The sequence below is a fragment of the Loxodonta africana genome, chromosome 9 (assembly GCF_030014295.1).
Source record: "Loxodonta africana isolate mLoxAfr1 chromosome 9, mLoxAfr1.hap2, whole genome shotgun sequence".
Classification (NCBI taxonomy): domain Eukaryota; kingdom Metazoa; phylum Chordata; class Mammalia; order Proboscidea; family Elephantidae; genus Loxodonta; species Loxodonta africana.
Genome location: NC_087350.1, coordinates 64529873 through 64544591, shown reverse-complemented (window position 1 = coordinate 64544591; position 14719 = coordinate 64529873). Strand labels below are relative to the sequence as shown.

The 14719-nt window shown below is 39.3% G+C and overlaps 1 protein-coding gene across 1 annotated transcript in view; it reads left to right on the top strand.

The window, feature by feature from the left end:
- Positions 1–14719, top strand: part of SNX30 (sorting nexin family member 30) — a 142223-nt gene that overhangs the window by 92064 nt on the left and 35440 nt on the right. Inside the window, exons 4-6 of the mRNA XM_003407800.4 lie at positions 8606–8764; positions 11374–11569; positions 13271–13470. Coding sequence (XP_003407848.1) covers positions 8606–8764; positions 11374–11569; positions 13271–13470 — 555 coding nt within the window. The remainder of the gene's footprint in view (positions 1–8605; positions 8765–11373; positions 11570–13270; positions 13471–14719) is intronic.

Here is a 14719-nt window from a genome sequence, read left to right as displayed (position 1 = left end):
TGGGATTATAACAACAGGCATAGAGGTTATGATTTACAACACATATTTTTGAGGGACACTATTCAGTCCATAACATAAGCTTGTCTCTAAGATGTTAAAAATAAAATACTTTTATATTTTTTCCTATGGTTTTTTGTCTTTATTTTTTATATTTAAATCTAGAATTTATCTTGATATGAGATGCAAGTACCCTACTTTTTTCAAACAGGGAATGATTTGTCCTAGAACTACTCATGAGTAGTCAGTCATCTTTATCAAATATCTTGTATTAGACTATACCATGTATTGGTTTTGTTAACTGCCTTTGAGTTGGCCCCCGGCTCAAGGCAACTCCATTCACAATGGGATCAAACTGTTGTGATCCGTAGATTCTTCCCCGGCTCTTTCGGAAGTAGATTCTCATGCCTTTTTTGCTAGCTTGTCTTAGTGTGGAAGCTCCGCTGAAACCTGGTCAGCATATCAGCAGCACACAAGCCTTCGCTGACAGATGGGTGGCAGCTACGCTTGAGGTGCGTTGGCTGGCGGTTGAACCCAGTCTCCCACATGGAAGGCGAGGGTTCTACCAGAATTACCCAGTCACGTATTATCATTGCTGTGTGCCATCAGGTCGATTCCAACTCAAGGCAACCCTACATGACAGAGTAGAACTGTCCCATAGGGTTTCACATGCAGCAATCATGAGAGCAGATTACCAGATCTTTTATCTCACGGAGCAGCTGGCGGTTTCAAACTGCCAACCTTTAACCGCTACACCAGCAGGGCTTCTTGTACCATGTATTAGACTTGTGTATTCATGGGCTGTTGCTGAACCTTTTGGTTCATTGATCTCTCTGGTCAGGTGCCCCTCTCATATCATTTGAATTACTGTAACTTTATAGCACATTTACAAACCATCTCTGCTCTCACCCCTTAATGTACTTTATTTTCAGAAGTTTTCTAGCTGTTTACACATGTTTTATTCTTCAGAGTGAACTTTAGAATCTTTTCAATAAGTTGGAAAATTTGGGGGAATGAGGTGAATTTCTGGGTTCTTTGGCTAATCTAAGCCAGCTATGGTTTAAATGTTTCAGAACCATGGAGCTTTCAGATTCTACTACCTATGTTAGGAGCATAGAGGTAAAATCTCTACTTTTCTCAGGGTTTCATTCGAGCCATGTAAAGTAGGAGATGAACAGACAAGCCAGACTTTGGTTCTGGGGAGGCAACTTGAGTTCCTTGATTTGCCTTTCCACACTGGCTGTCCCAAGGCTTGTCCTTGTTCCCAGGCCCTATGGCTCTGAACTTGGCAGTTTCTGGTGCTCTGCTGGGGAAACCCAACCGCTTAACTTCTGTTGAAGCGTTGAACAAAACTTACACTCTGTTAAAAGTGAAAGCAAAGGGATCTATTTGGGGAGTAGAAACAACGAGACTGGGAAACAGTGCGATATGAGATTAAAGTGTTCCAATGTTCTGAGGGAGAGACAAGCTTTTTATACAGACAAGTGGGAGAGGAGTACGTGATCACATTTGTGGGGCTTGAGATAATGTATAGTTACAAGGCAAACAGTAAGTTAAAATTGTGTAAGGTTAGTTAATTTCTTTTCTAACGTAGACTTTGTGAAGCCAACCTAACAAGCGATTTGGTAAAATGTATACATTTTTCCTGGGGCATGCTGCTTAAACATTTTCCCAAGACCATCTGGATAAACATTTCTTGACAAATATTTTTTCATCCTTGCTCACTGTATTGTTTGCTGAGGGTGGTTAAAGGTTTACAAGAGTGGAAAATTTTCAGGCAGAAGCTTTAAAAAAGATGAAGCTTGATCCAGACCTTTGTGATCCATTTCAGTCATGCCGAGGACCTCAGATTTTAGGGTGCTGTCACATACTTCCTACATTGTCCTTTGCCCTCTGTGAATAGAATCACATGATGGTTGATATTGATCAACTTTTCTCTCAATCAGTCTTTTCTGCTTTGTTTTTAACAAATTCTGGTCTGTTAAGAATACTCTTTTATGCTTTCTGGTGTTGTAACATTTTATATTGTTTTATTCCTTTGAAATTTTAAAAGTGGGAAGAAGTGATCATATGTTCTCAAAATGCTATCTTGGAACTAAAAATGTGGTGAATGCGTATGTTCATCATCTCATAGTGGCTGTTCACCTCATTTCTGTTTATTACCTAATGACTGAAGCCACCAGAAAGTCTTCATTGTGGCATATTTTTCGGGGGGGGGGGTGTGTGTGTGTGCGCGAAAGTTAGTTTTAGAATGTTTTGTTTCACTTCCTTGGGAACTACTAGTTACTATAACAAATAGATTTCCTAATTAGATGGACATAAATAGATTTTGGAAGATGAAGCACATATATCTATTAAACACTTCAGCAATTCTCTTAGGCTGAGTTCTCTAGAGAAGCAAAACCAGTGAAGCATATGTAGAGAGAGAGAGCAAAAGAGCAAGAGAAAAAGAGATTAGAGGTAATTTATCTCAAGGAAATGGCTCATGCAGTTGTAGAAGGCTGCCAAGTCCCAAGTTCATGGGTCAGGCATCAGGCTGGAGACTTCTCCTGACTCACACAGCTGCAGAGGTGACAAACCCCAGATCAGCAGGTCAGACAGCAGGCCACTGGCTCACAGGCTGAGGAGGCCAATGAATCCCAAGATCGGCAGGTAAGACACCAGGCTACTGGCTCACAGGCTACAGAGGCTAATGAATCCCAAGATTGGCAGATAAGCTGCTAGCTCAAGTCCCAAGAACCAGAGGTCATATGATGACGAGCTGGATGCAGGATTCAGAGTGAAAGCCTGGTAGACCATCCTGCTGGAACATCCATTTATATACTGGAGGCAGGCCACACTCCCCAAGGAAACTCCCTTTCAACTGATTGGCTACTCATAGCAAATCTCATCATGGAGTTGATTACATCATTACATAACTGCCAAATTACATCATTATGTAACTGCCAAGCTACATCATAACTACCAAACCACTGAGAATCATGGCCTAACCAAGTTGACACACAACCTTAACCATCACAGTGATGCATTCAACTGGAACTTTAATGTTCACTTCAATTTTTATGAAGGAAGCATTGCTGGAAGGATACATTTATATTTATTATGCATCTAATTTTCTTTTAGGCAGTGCTGAAGTCTCATAGGAATTAATGAGGAGAAATTTGTAATGCAGCAACTGTTTTTCTTTGGATGAAATAATCAATAAAAGCTAGAACTTCATTTTCTGGTTGGTTTCTCCTTTTTTTGTACTTTTAAATTTACGTGCTTTTAGCTTACCAAGTAGATAATAAGTAATGAAGCATTGTTTGAACTTTCAATTACTTTGAATTAAGCCAGACTTGGTGATTGTTCTTTTTAGAGACATAGTTTTTAATCTTGATGTTCCTTTATTTATTTGTTAGATTTTTTTTTTTTTTTTTTGCTTAGGAGCAGTTTTTTCTTTTAGTTTGACATGGGTAGGAAAAATGAGTTTTTGGCATACTGTGTGTGTGCACCAAGTGTTGAATTGCACAGAAGAAGCAATTTAAATGCTGACAACGGGAAGTTGGGCATTTCAAGATTGAGCAGTTGAAATCTTTGTCCAAATTTTCTACCCAGAAATAGTAGCTTTTCAATAACAATCTACAGGAAATATGCTTTAGTTTCGCAGATTAAAAAATACTTTCTTTTAAAGTTATATGAAATAATAATGGATGTGAAAATGCTTTCCAAAGTGTCAAGTGCTATAAAAATATAAGGTATTTTGGTTGGAAAACTGATTAAACCTTGAAATATTTAAAACATTTTCATTAGAGAAAATATCAAAATATACTACAGAGAGTCAGTGCAATCAACCTCCATGAATTCATCACACAGCTTCAACATTTATCAATTCATGGTCCATCTCATTTCATCTCTACCTCTGCCTGCTCCCTCGGCCCCACCCCAGATGTTTTTTTTAAAAAAACAGTTCAGCTTAAAAGATATGTGGAAGTTCCACCTCTTAGTCTACTCTCAATTATGCCTTCGGTTCTCTGTGTTTACAAATTAATAGAAACAGCTGACATTCGTTGTGTACCTACTATGTGCTGGAAGCTGTGTTGAGCTCTTCACTTGTGCTATCTCATTTACAGGCTATGGATGGCAATTATTTCACCGGTAACCCAGATTTCTATGTATAGGCAATCCAGAAAGCAGTTCTAAAGGCGAGGCTGAGAGTTGGTGTGTCCCTTTAAGGAAGCTTGATATAGGAAGAAACAAATTTTATAAAGTCTTGTACATTTGGAAATAATAATGCTTATTACATAAGGCAATTCTGTTTGCAGAAAGCTTCACCCTTGGGTTCCTTTAAATAACAAACTCCAATTTGCTAAATCTGGAGAATGAATGAATAACAATTTCAGGAGGTCATCTGTTTTGTTCAGTGAGGCACACCTAACTACTTATTTGCTCATTAGGCCTACCTCCCAAGTCCTATTTGGTATAAACAAATGAGAGTGTGTTGTAGAGAACTCACATGAGATAAGAACAGAAAAATATCCACTGTATTTGGTAATTAGGAAGTCACTGGTGATCATCTTATCTAGAACGGTTTTTGCAGCAGGTGGGGGTCGGGCTGAGAAATGCAACATTGAGGAAAGTACTGAAATCAGTTAATTTTTTTCTTTTTTGTGGTGTGTGTGTGGTGGGGGGGGTGTTATGAGATCAGTGGAAGGGTAGAAGTAAAGATAAACAACTCTTTAGAAAGGTTGGGAGAAAGGAAGGAAGGCGGAGAAGGAGGAGATGTAGGGTCAAGAGATAGTTGGTTCTTTTTTTTTTTCTGGGTAGAAAGAGACCCAACCATATTTGTAGCTTTGGGGAAAAGATCTGAATGAGCAGGAGATGTTGAAGATACAGGAAAGAGAAAGTATAATTAATTAATGATGACATGTACATGATAATAAACTAATGGTATCAAGAACACAGATGGAATAATTAACTTTGGGGAGACCTGAGGAATCAAATTGATACAGGGTAGATGAGTTTCTGTGGAGGAAGCAAAAATGGTTAGAGAATTCCTATGTGATACCCTTACACTTGGCTCCTACTTCAGAGAGATGGTAATCTGCTTAGCATGAAGGTTTGGAGATTGAGTATAGGATTAAAGAATGACTACCTAAGAGAGCTGGAAAGGAACTGACCAGAATAAAACAGTAATTCTAAACGATGGCTGTACCCTGTTAAGACATCTTCTCTGGTGCTTTAGACTGGTTCAGAACAATTGGGTCAACAATTGGTTCAGTTGGTTCAGAGCATTTGGGCTGGATGGCCTGTGCATCCGACCCAGTAGTGCATTTCCAATTACTGAAAAACAAAAATCCTCACAACTGGATCAGTAAGTAACATCATGATGAATGGAAAAAATATTGAAGTTGTCAAGGATTTCATTTTACTTGGATCCACAACCAGCACCCATGGAAGTAGCAGTCAAGAAATCAAATGACATATTGCCTTGGGCAAATCCGCTGCAAAAGACCTTTTTAAAGTGTTAAAAAGCAAAGATGTCACTTTGAGGACTCAGGTGTTCCTAATCCAAGCCATGGTGTTTTCAGTCACCTCATCTGTGTTCAGAAGCTGAACAATTAATAAGGAAGACCAAAGAAGAATTGACACCTTTGAATTATGGAATATTGAATATCCCATGAACTTCCAAAAGAACAAACAAATCTGTCTTGGAAGGAATACAGCCAGAATGCTCCTTAGAAGCAAGGATGGCGAGACTTCATCTCATGTATTTCGGACATGTTATCAGGAGGGATCTGTCCCTGGAGAAGGACATCATGCTTGATAAAGTAGAGGCTCTGCAGAAACGAAGAAGACCCTCAATGAGATAGTTTGACACAGTGGCTGCAACAGGGGGCTCAAGCATAACAATGATTGTGAGGATGGCACAGGACTGGGCAGTGTTTCATTCTGTTGTACATAGGGTCACTGTGAGTCAAAACCGACTTGATGGTACCTAACAACAACAATAATCTATGGAAGTGTAAGCTCCAGTGGGTCTCTAACTTGGATAAGTTATTCTCATGTAGCTCTGTAATTTTATTCCTGACTCTACTCCCCTCTCTTCTTTCATTTCTAAACCTTTCCATTGTACTGTGCCCTCTAAAACTCCTGTCCTATTTTAAAGAAATTCACCAGTATTCTTAGCCTCTTCACTGAACGCTCCTGCTGTCTTAAGATTTAACTGAACACTGGCTGTCCCTGAAGATAGCAGACTTCTGAAGCTGCTGCCACTTCTACAACAAAAACAAACAACCAAACTTTCATTGAGTATTGTGTAGCAGGAATTATTTGAAGCATTTTCAAGGTATAACTCATTTAATCCTCATAACAACTCTATGAAGTTGGTACTATTGTTAACCTGTTTTTTACAGATGAAGAAACTGAGGTACTGAGAGATTATAGAACTTGCCCAAAGACTATGGTCAAACAACTAGTAGGAACAAAGGTGGAAGATGAACCCTGGAAGCATGGCACCAGTCTTTATTCTTGAGAATGACAACAAACCGACTCTCTTGAAGCCTTTCAGGTTGAGGCTGTTGAATTCCCTCTTACCCCACGTGCCTCATTTCCAGGGGTGCTGGTGTTGCCAATTCCTAATTTTTTTTTTAAAGGTTTTGTGTTATAAATCTGGGTTGTTCCTTGGCATTCCCCACTGCTGGTTCAGTATTCTGCTTTTTTGGGTCTGCCTGATGGTATAGTGGTTAAGAGCTATGTCTACTAACTAAAAGGTCAGTAGTTCAGATCTACCTGGAGCTCCTTAGAAACCCAATGAGGCAGTTCTACTCTGTCCTATTAGGGTCATTATGAGTTGGAATCAACTTGACAGCAGCGGGTTTGGTTTTTGTTTTTTTTTTTAAGTCCACTAGTGCTTAGGGGGAAACCCTGGTTGCATAGTGGTTAAGTGCTATGGCAGCTAACCTAAAGGATCAGCAGTTTGAATCCACCAAGGCACTCCTTGGAAACTCTATGGGGTAGTTCTCTGTCCTATAGTGTTGCTGTGAATCTGAATGAACTCGATGGCAATGGGTTTGGTTTGTTTGTGTTTTTGTGTTTGTTTTAGTGCTTAGGGTGTTATAATTTAAAAGAAAAAAATCTCTTTATTGTCATAGTATAGGATTTTGGGGAGGTTGTGGAGTTAATTGCTTGTGTTTAATTTACCACTTTGAACGTGAACTGCTAGATCGGTTTAACATTAGAAAATATATTAATTTAATTGGCCAGTTATATTAAAGGAAGAAAAAAGGGAATGATTGTCTAGATAGATCCGAAAAGCACATACTCTTTGACTTAGCCTTTCTCGTCTTGGCTTATTCCCTAAAGAGACTTGTACTGTGCCTAGCATGTGTCTACAGGAATGTTCACAGAAGCAGTTAGTAGTGGCACAGTTAGTATTGAACAGTTCACCTGTACATGGTCAGGGGGGATGGTAGGCAAGTTGTCACGTAGTCAAGTTGTCATGCAATGCAAGACCACGGAGCAATAAAATGATCTCCTACAGCTTATGTTCATCAGTACAGGTAAGTCCAGAAACAGACTGTTGAATGACAAAAGCCAAGTATAGTCCTATTTTTTATGACATTCAAAAGCAAGCTCAATAAATACATTGCTTAGACACTAGAAAGTATAGAAGGTGATGAGCCAAAAGTTTGGGATCATGTTCCCTTACAGAGGGTGGGCCGAAGTGTGCATCTGGTCAGGAACAAATGGACAGGGAGATTTGTCAATGTCGAGCTCTATTGTCAAGTTGAGTAATAGATTAATGGGCACAGGTGTTACTGTTGTGCTCTATGAGCTAGAGATAATGTCACATGTTCTCTTAATACTCAATAAATAAAACATTTAAAAACTGTGGATAGTGGATGCTTTCTTTCCTTGTGGCAATAGTAATGAGGAAGGCCTTTTAATCAAGTACTACAGAAATGGTACACATGAGATTAAAGCACAAAGATCCTTTGGTAACCAGATAGTTTTCTAAATCACCAACAATATTGGCTCAAAATAAATAGGATAGAGAAATTGATTTGAGGAAGGGGAGCAAAGGAAATTACATTTTTAAGAACTTTTGAGTGAAACCTAAACAAAAAAATAAAAAGGGCATTTTTTAAAAAAACATGGGTTTACCTGATGTTCATATTTTTCCACTTATTACGTTACCCCTTGAACTGAGTGTAGAATCTCAAGATATTTAAATCATTTTTATGCAGTTGAGGTTGTCTGCCTTCTTTCCTTTCCTTAGACTTTTTTTCCCCAGTTTGCCCTAACTTTGTATTACATGGTCTGTGCTTCAATCAGTGTAAAGATAACTATACTGTTGAATTTACTGGGTAAATATCTCCTGTTTTCTGTATTCCAGGGACTATGCTGTAATATTTTGTTCCCTGCATTATAAAATTGACAGAGTAATTGTGGTTTACTCCATCTGTATTTTTCAGAAATCTTTGTATTGATGACTATATAAACATCTGACCGATTAAGAAATGCTGTTTTTGGACAGTCGGGTAATAGGAATTATTTGCTAGCCTTATTGTTTTTCCTTGTGCCATCTCACCAATTACTCTGAATATTTTTCTTCCTGTCTTCACAGCCACTTCCTGAGAAATTTGTAGTGAAAGGTGTGGTGGATCGTTTTTCAGAAGAGTTTGTGGAGACCAGAAGAAAAGCTTTGGATAAATTCCTAAAAAGAATCACGGATCATCCTGTGCTCTCCTTCAATGAACACTTTAATGTTTTCCTCACGGCTAAGGTAAGGACAGAATTTTGCACATTCCTCCCCCAAATTAGCATTCTTAGGGCTCATTCTTAAAAAACCCATTTTGATCTCTCACAAGCCACCTTCATGAATGGTCCACGATAGCAGGTGTCATAAAAGTGCTCTATTTTTCTGATGCCTGTTTGCATTAGCAAGATTTCCACGTTAGAATTCAGGAGGAAAGCCTCTTACAGAAGCAGAGGAAGTTAGAATATTTTCACTCACCAAAAGCAGAGATGAGCATTTTCTTAAACACTTTCAGTAATATGATCCAATTTAACCAACAATGGGCATGGAAGGGAAAGAACATTTATTGACTGTTTAGTGAGGAAGTTCTTCATAAGAACCCTGTAAGTGATTATTCATAGCCTCATTTTACAGCTGAGGAAACTGAAGTTCAGGGAGTTTGTACTTCTTTATGTGGCATAATTAAGATTTGGAATTGGGTCTTTATGGTTCCTGACCCCAGACTTTTCTTTTTACATCATACTGCCTGACCAAGAGTCCTTCAGCATTACTTGGCTGCAACCATGTTCCTATTAGGTGGGTATTTTCTAAGAATTTGCCAAAGAAATATTTGGGTCCAACAAAGTTGCCAGAGTCAGTATATTCACACCTGAGTTGACATTTCACTGGCTTCTCTCAGCATTTCCCTGTTGGCAGAACTGGCCAGAAAATCCGAGGTGCTCCACTCTCATTGTCTGCAAAAATGGGGTCACATGTTCAGACTCTCGTGCCAACTTCCTTCCAGCCCCATCTGTTTAGCTTCATGTATTATATTTCCATATTCAGGCCACAGGTAATTTGTTCCATGTTGGCAAGGGTATTGAGGTCCAGGTGCTTTCCCATTTTCTTTTTCAAAACGGCAAAATTGAGAAATATTTATAGACAACATCGGTTAACATTAAAGACTTTAGAGAAATGCCATTCTACAGTCAGAGGAAACCATATGGCAAAGTCCTTTAGTTTTTTTTTTTTTAAGCCTCAATTAGTGTTTAGCCTTGTTGATGACGTTCCCATTCATGGCATCTTTTTCCCCGAGATCTTTTCCCCACAGATCTAACCTGTACTCATTTTTCTAAGTAACTATTTCCTGGTAAACTGATCCTCAGGTATAGTTCTTTCAAGCTATTCTTAAGGTAAAAATCCATCCTAGTCTCCAAAAGTGCAGCTCACAGTCTCACCCAATTTAGAGGTCCATGGTCCAGAAAGGCCCTTAAGCTCAGTCATTTTTATTGAATAAAAGAAAAAAACAGGAGGGAAGAGAAAGCTTAGACTCCTGATCCTAGGAATCTATGTGAAGAATAAGTAGGAAAGATTTTTTGGGGGGGTGGTATTTATCGTGTGGGCCAAGCAATATGAAAATGATTTAAAAAAAAAAAAAAAGTCCTTTAAATATCTTATCAAAATCTAACTTCACGTGAGTGAGTACGTAGGAGTTAGCTTTAAGCAGAAAACAAATTCTAATCCTATTTTTAGGTCTATAATCTAGCCTACTAAATAGCCCCTCCTTTTCTTTAACACACCTTGAATAACTTCATCTTGTTCTTAGATGAGCCATTTACGTGCTCTTCTGCCATAGTGAATGCAGACTGTCTTCCTTTTCCTTACAATGACACGGTCTTATCACAAACTAGAGGTGTCCTTAAGAAGAAGCTGGTAATGCTGGGAGAGGTGGGAAGAAGCTCAGTATTAACTACGTTCAAACCAAAATTTCTGTCATTGTCAGAATGGGTGTCGCAATTGGATAGGTACTATGTTCATATAAAAAAATATATATATAGGTACTATGTTAATTAATTTGGCTAACTGGGGGCATGCTTTCAAAGCTCTACTTGAAGTGGAGCTTATGTAGTCCAGCTAGCCCATTTGGATATAGTGCTGTTCAAGAGAATATTTTCTATAGAAGTAATTTCAAGAACTCTGAGGCTTCAGTTATGGTCTTACGAAGGCCTGGTACCTATGAGGATTTTTTTTTTTTTTAATTAAAATACTGTGTTTTCGGTGAAGGTTTATACAGCAAATTAGGTTCCCGTTTAACAATTTCTACACAATTTGTTCAGTGACATTGGTTACATTTTTCACAGTGCGTCAACTTTCTCATTGTTTCCATTCTGGTTGTTCTGTTTCCAATAATCTAGTTTCCCTGCCCCCTTGTTGCTTTTGATCTTTGCTTTTGGGTAAATGTTGACCATTTGGTCTCATATAGATGATTTTTTTTAAGAGGCATAGTACTCATAGATGATATTGTTTATTTTATGAGCCAATCTGTTATTTAGCTAATAGATGGCCTATGGATATAAGGATGTTTTTTATCTAGAGTGTGGTAGGTTAGAAGGAGAGATGGAATCTTTAGACCATTCTCTCAGACAGCCTGACTTTGAAGGGAAGGAGAGAGAGGGAAAGGGGCTAGAGGAAGATGCTGCTATTTTTAAGATGGGCAAGCCTTGGGCACACTTTACATGCTGAAGTGTTAGAAATTGAAGATACAGATAGGAGAAAGGGCACAATAACAGGGCAGGACCATGGCCGAGGGGAGGCATGGATAGAAATGAACTTGTGTGTCATTGAGCGCCTTCAGTTTGTTCCTGTGTTCTCCTTAGGACCTGAATGCCTACAAGAAGCAAGGAATGGCGCTGCTGACCAGAGTGGGCGAGTCAGTAAAGCATGTCACTGGAGGCTACAAGCTGAGGAGTCGGCCTCTTGAGTTTGCAGCCATAGGCGAGTACTTAGATACGTTTGCGCTCAAATTAGGAACCATCGATCGAATAGCCCAGCGAATCATCAAAGAAGAAATAGGTGAGCTCTTTGTTGAGATCTGGGTCATGCCCAGGGACTGTATTTACAGAAATGGCATTTCTGCAATTTGAGTCTGCTTATTAAAAAAAAAAAAAAACCCTGAGAATATGGCCCCTGGACACCCTTTCATCTCAGTAATGAAGTCACTCCTGAGGTTCACCCTTCAGCCAAAGATTGGACTGGCCAATAAAACAAAACGAGACTAAAGAGGCATACTAGCCCTGGGGCAAGGACTAGTAGGCAGGAGGGTATAGGAAAGCTGGTAATAGGCAACCCAAGGTTGAGAAGGGAAAGTATTAACATGTCGTGGGGTTGTCAACCAGTGTCATAAAACAGTATGTGTACAAACTGTTGAATGAGAAACTGGTTTGTCCTGTAAACCCTCAACTAAAGTACGATTAAAAAAAAAAAAAAAATAGGAAGAAAAAAAAGAGATCAGCTATTTGAGCCCACCAGCCGCTCCACAGAAGAAAGATGTGGTAGTCTGCTTCCATAAAGATTTACAGGCTTGGCGACCCTATGGGGCAGTCGTACTCTGTCCTATGGGGTCAGCATGTGTTGGAATCAACTCAGTGGCAATGGGTAACTTTAGCTTTAAAAGGAGAGACATCCACTCAACTGCACTTCATCTGTAGGAAGGATAATTTTAAAAACAAGCTTAGGTATCTCTTCTGTTTAGAAGATTGTTCAAGAGGACAACATGGTGACCTGTGTTGGCCAAGGTTATGACCCTAGTGAGCCATCACACTTGAAATTGACTCACCTGTCCCACCCCTGCTTCTTTTAAACCCACTCCTGCTGTCCTGGGAAGTTGCTGAGTCCTTTCTTTATCCTTCTTGGCTGTTGCCACCACTTCATCCCCATCCCTCTCATGGCTACCTACTTTGCCATATTCTGGAATGTTGGAGCCCTTTGTCTTCTTACACATGTGTAGGCCAGACAGACCTGAACGTTGTTAGCAATCCTGCTGGCACATGAAATCATTGAAAAGCATTCGCCAGTGGTTGCCATTCATCAATTACAGAAAAAATGGCAACAACATCCTGCTGTAACAGCAGGAAATCATAGTAACAAATAATGAGCAAGATTTTCTTTGTGGGGGAAAAAAAAATCTAACATTTTTCCTAGCTACTTATGATTATTCTCTTGTCCTTTACCAAATGATGGTATCATGTGGGTCCTGCATGTTCTGGCGATAGCTTCAGGTACCGTCCACACTTAAGGATCGTGCTGAATAAATTCTGATTGGACCAGGGTATTAGGGTGACACCTGACTGAGAGAGTGAGTCTGCCTATGTAAGACCACATCTCCTGTATCAAAATGTCACCTATAATTCTGTTATCTTTCCATTGTGACTAATTTTTTTACTTTAAGAACATCCCCATAAACCTATCTGAAACTCTGCCCCTGCTGCCTGTTAAAATAATGCTTTACTTTTTGGGTAGGTGAGTGGTGGTTTCTGAAGACGTTTGATGGAGGTAGCTCCTACCACTTTTCCCTTGAAAGCATTGTGAACGTCTTATTCAGAGGCATAACACTCGCGTTAGGGGGCAAAGTGAATGGATGTTATGATGTTAGCTGTAGAGTAGCCAAGGAAATACATCTGAATGTAGCAAGCTCTTGGCTGTGGTGGTTACCTGAGTCATAATACTGGCGATTGCTACTCAGCCAGACCGTATTGGTTTCTCTTCCCCCTTTAGAGTACCTCGTGGAGCTGAGAGAATATGGGCCTGTGTATTCCACATGGAGCACATTAGAGAGTGAGCTGGCTGAACCCCTGGAGGGTGTGTCGGCCTGTATTGGAAACTGCTCCACAGCCTTGGAGGAGCTGACTGATGACATGACAGAAGACTTTCTGCCTGTGCTCAGGGAATATATTTTATACTCTGACTCCATGAAGGTAAGTTTACTCTTGCACACTTAGGTACTTTCTTTGTAGTAGCCATTATAAAAAAGTAACTGATCATTGCCTGTGTGCATGTGATACAGGTTTCCTTCCTCTTAGGTGGGCAAGATTAGGCATATAGACTGACATCATGGACATACAGTAGAATGCACGGTAAACGAAGTACATGACTTATGAGAACAAAAAATAGTTTGGAAGAAATTCTTATCAATGTTCTCTGAGAGTTCAAGGAGATATGAAATCTATTAAATAAGAACAGGATGCTGTGGAAAAAGAACAATTGGATAATTAGAAGTCTTAGAATTTAAAATTAACGTTTGTACCACCCAGGGACTACAACTCAAGAAGGGGAGTAAAAAATAATGAATCAAATAGTTATGAAAACTTTTTTTTTTTAAGAAGCCAACTTTATTATAGAAAATTTTAAGCATATACAAAAGCAGAGAGAATAGTATAATGAACACCATGTACCCATCACTCTTGTCCCATCTTATTTTTTCTGGTATGAAAATTTTAAGGCTCTTGACACATATTAATGTATGGGCACTGGAAATGGAACCTGTTCCTGGTAGAACAAATTACTCTTCCTGTGTACTCTATAAAGCTGTTAACAGACTGCTTTCAAAGACAGGATTGTGTCTGGATCTCACAGTGGTCAGGGAAGTGATATGAACTCCCTTACCTGTAAGGTAGAAATGGTGGTGGTGGTAGTGGTAAGCATAAAGCTCAGATGTGAGGTCATTAGCCTGATGTAGCTCTGTTGGTAATTATTGGAACTGAGGCTGAAAACCAAGGCTTCTGTCTCTAAATCTGCCGTGCATTCTCCTCTATCACACTGCATTTTTTAAATTGAGATATACACATTACATTTTTAATCCTTTAACTGAAATGAGTATCGAAATACATCCTGAATTGCTTAAAATGAACAAGAATAGGTCACTTTAATTATGAAGTTAATAGGATTTGTTTTTGTGAACAAAAATAAATTTATACAATCCCTTGGGTCCTCCTGGATTTATCCCTCATATAGATATTCTCTTCATCAAAATGATGAGACAGGTCTTGAACCTTGCCAGAATAAAACCTGATACATACGTGGTGGCAGCTGCTGTGTGCCGTCGGGTTGATTCTGATTGCTAGCTACCCTGTATGACAGAGTAGAGCTACTCCATAGAGTTTCCAAGGCTGTAATCTTTATGGGAGCAGATTGCCAAGTCTTTTCTGCCTCAAAGTAGCTGGTGGT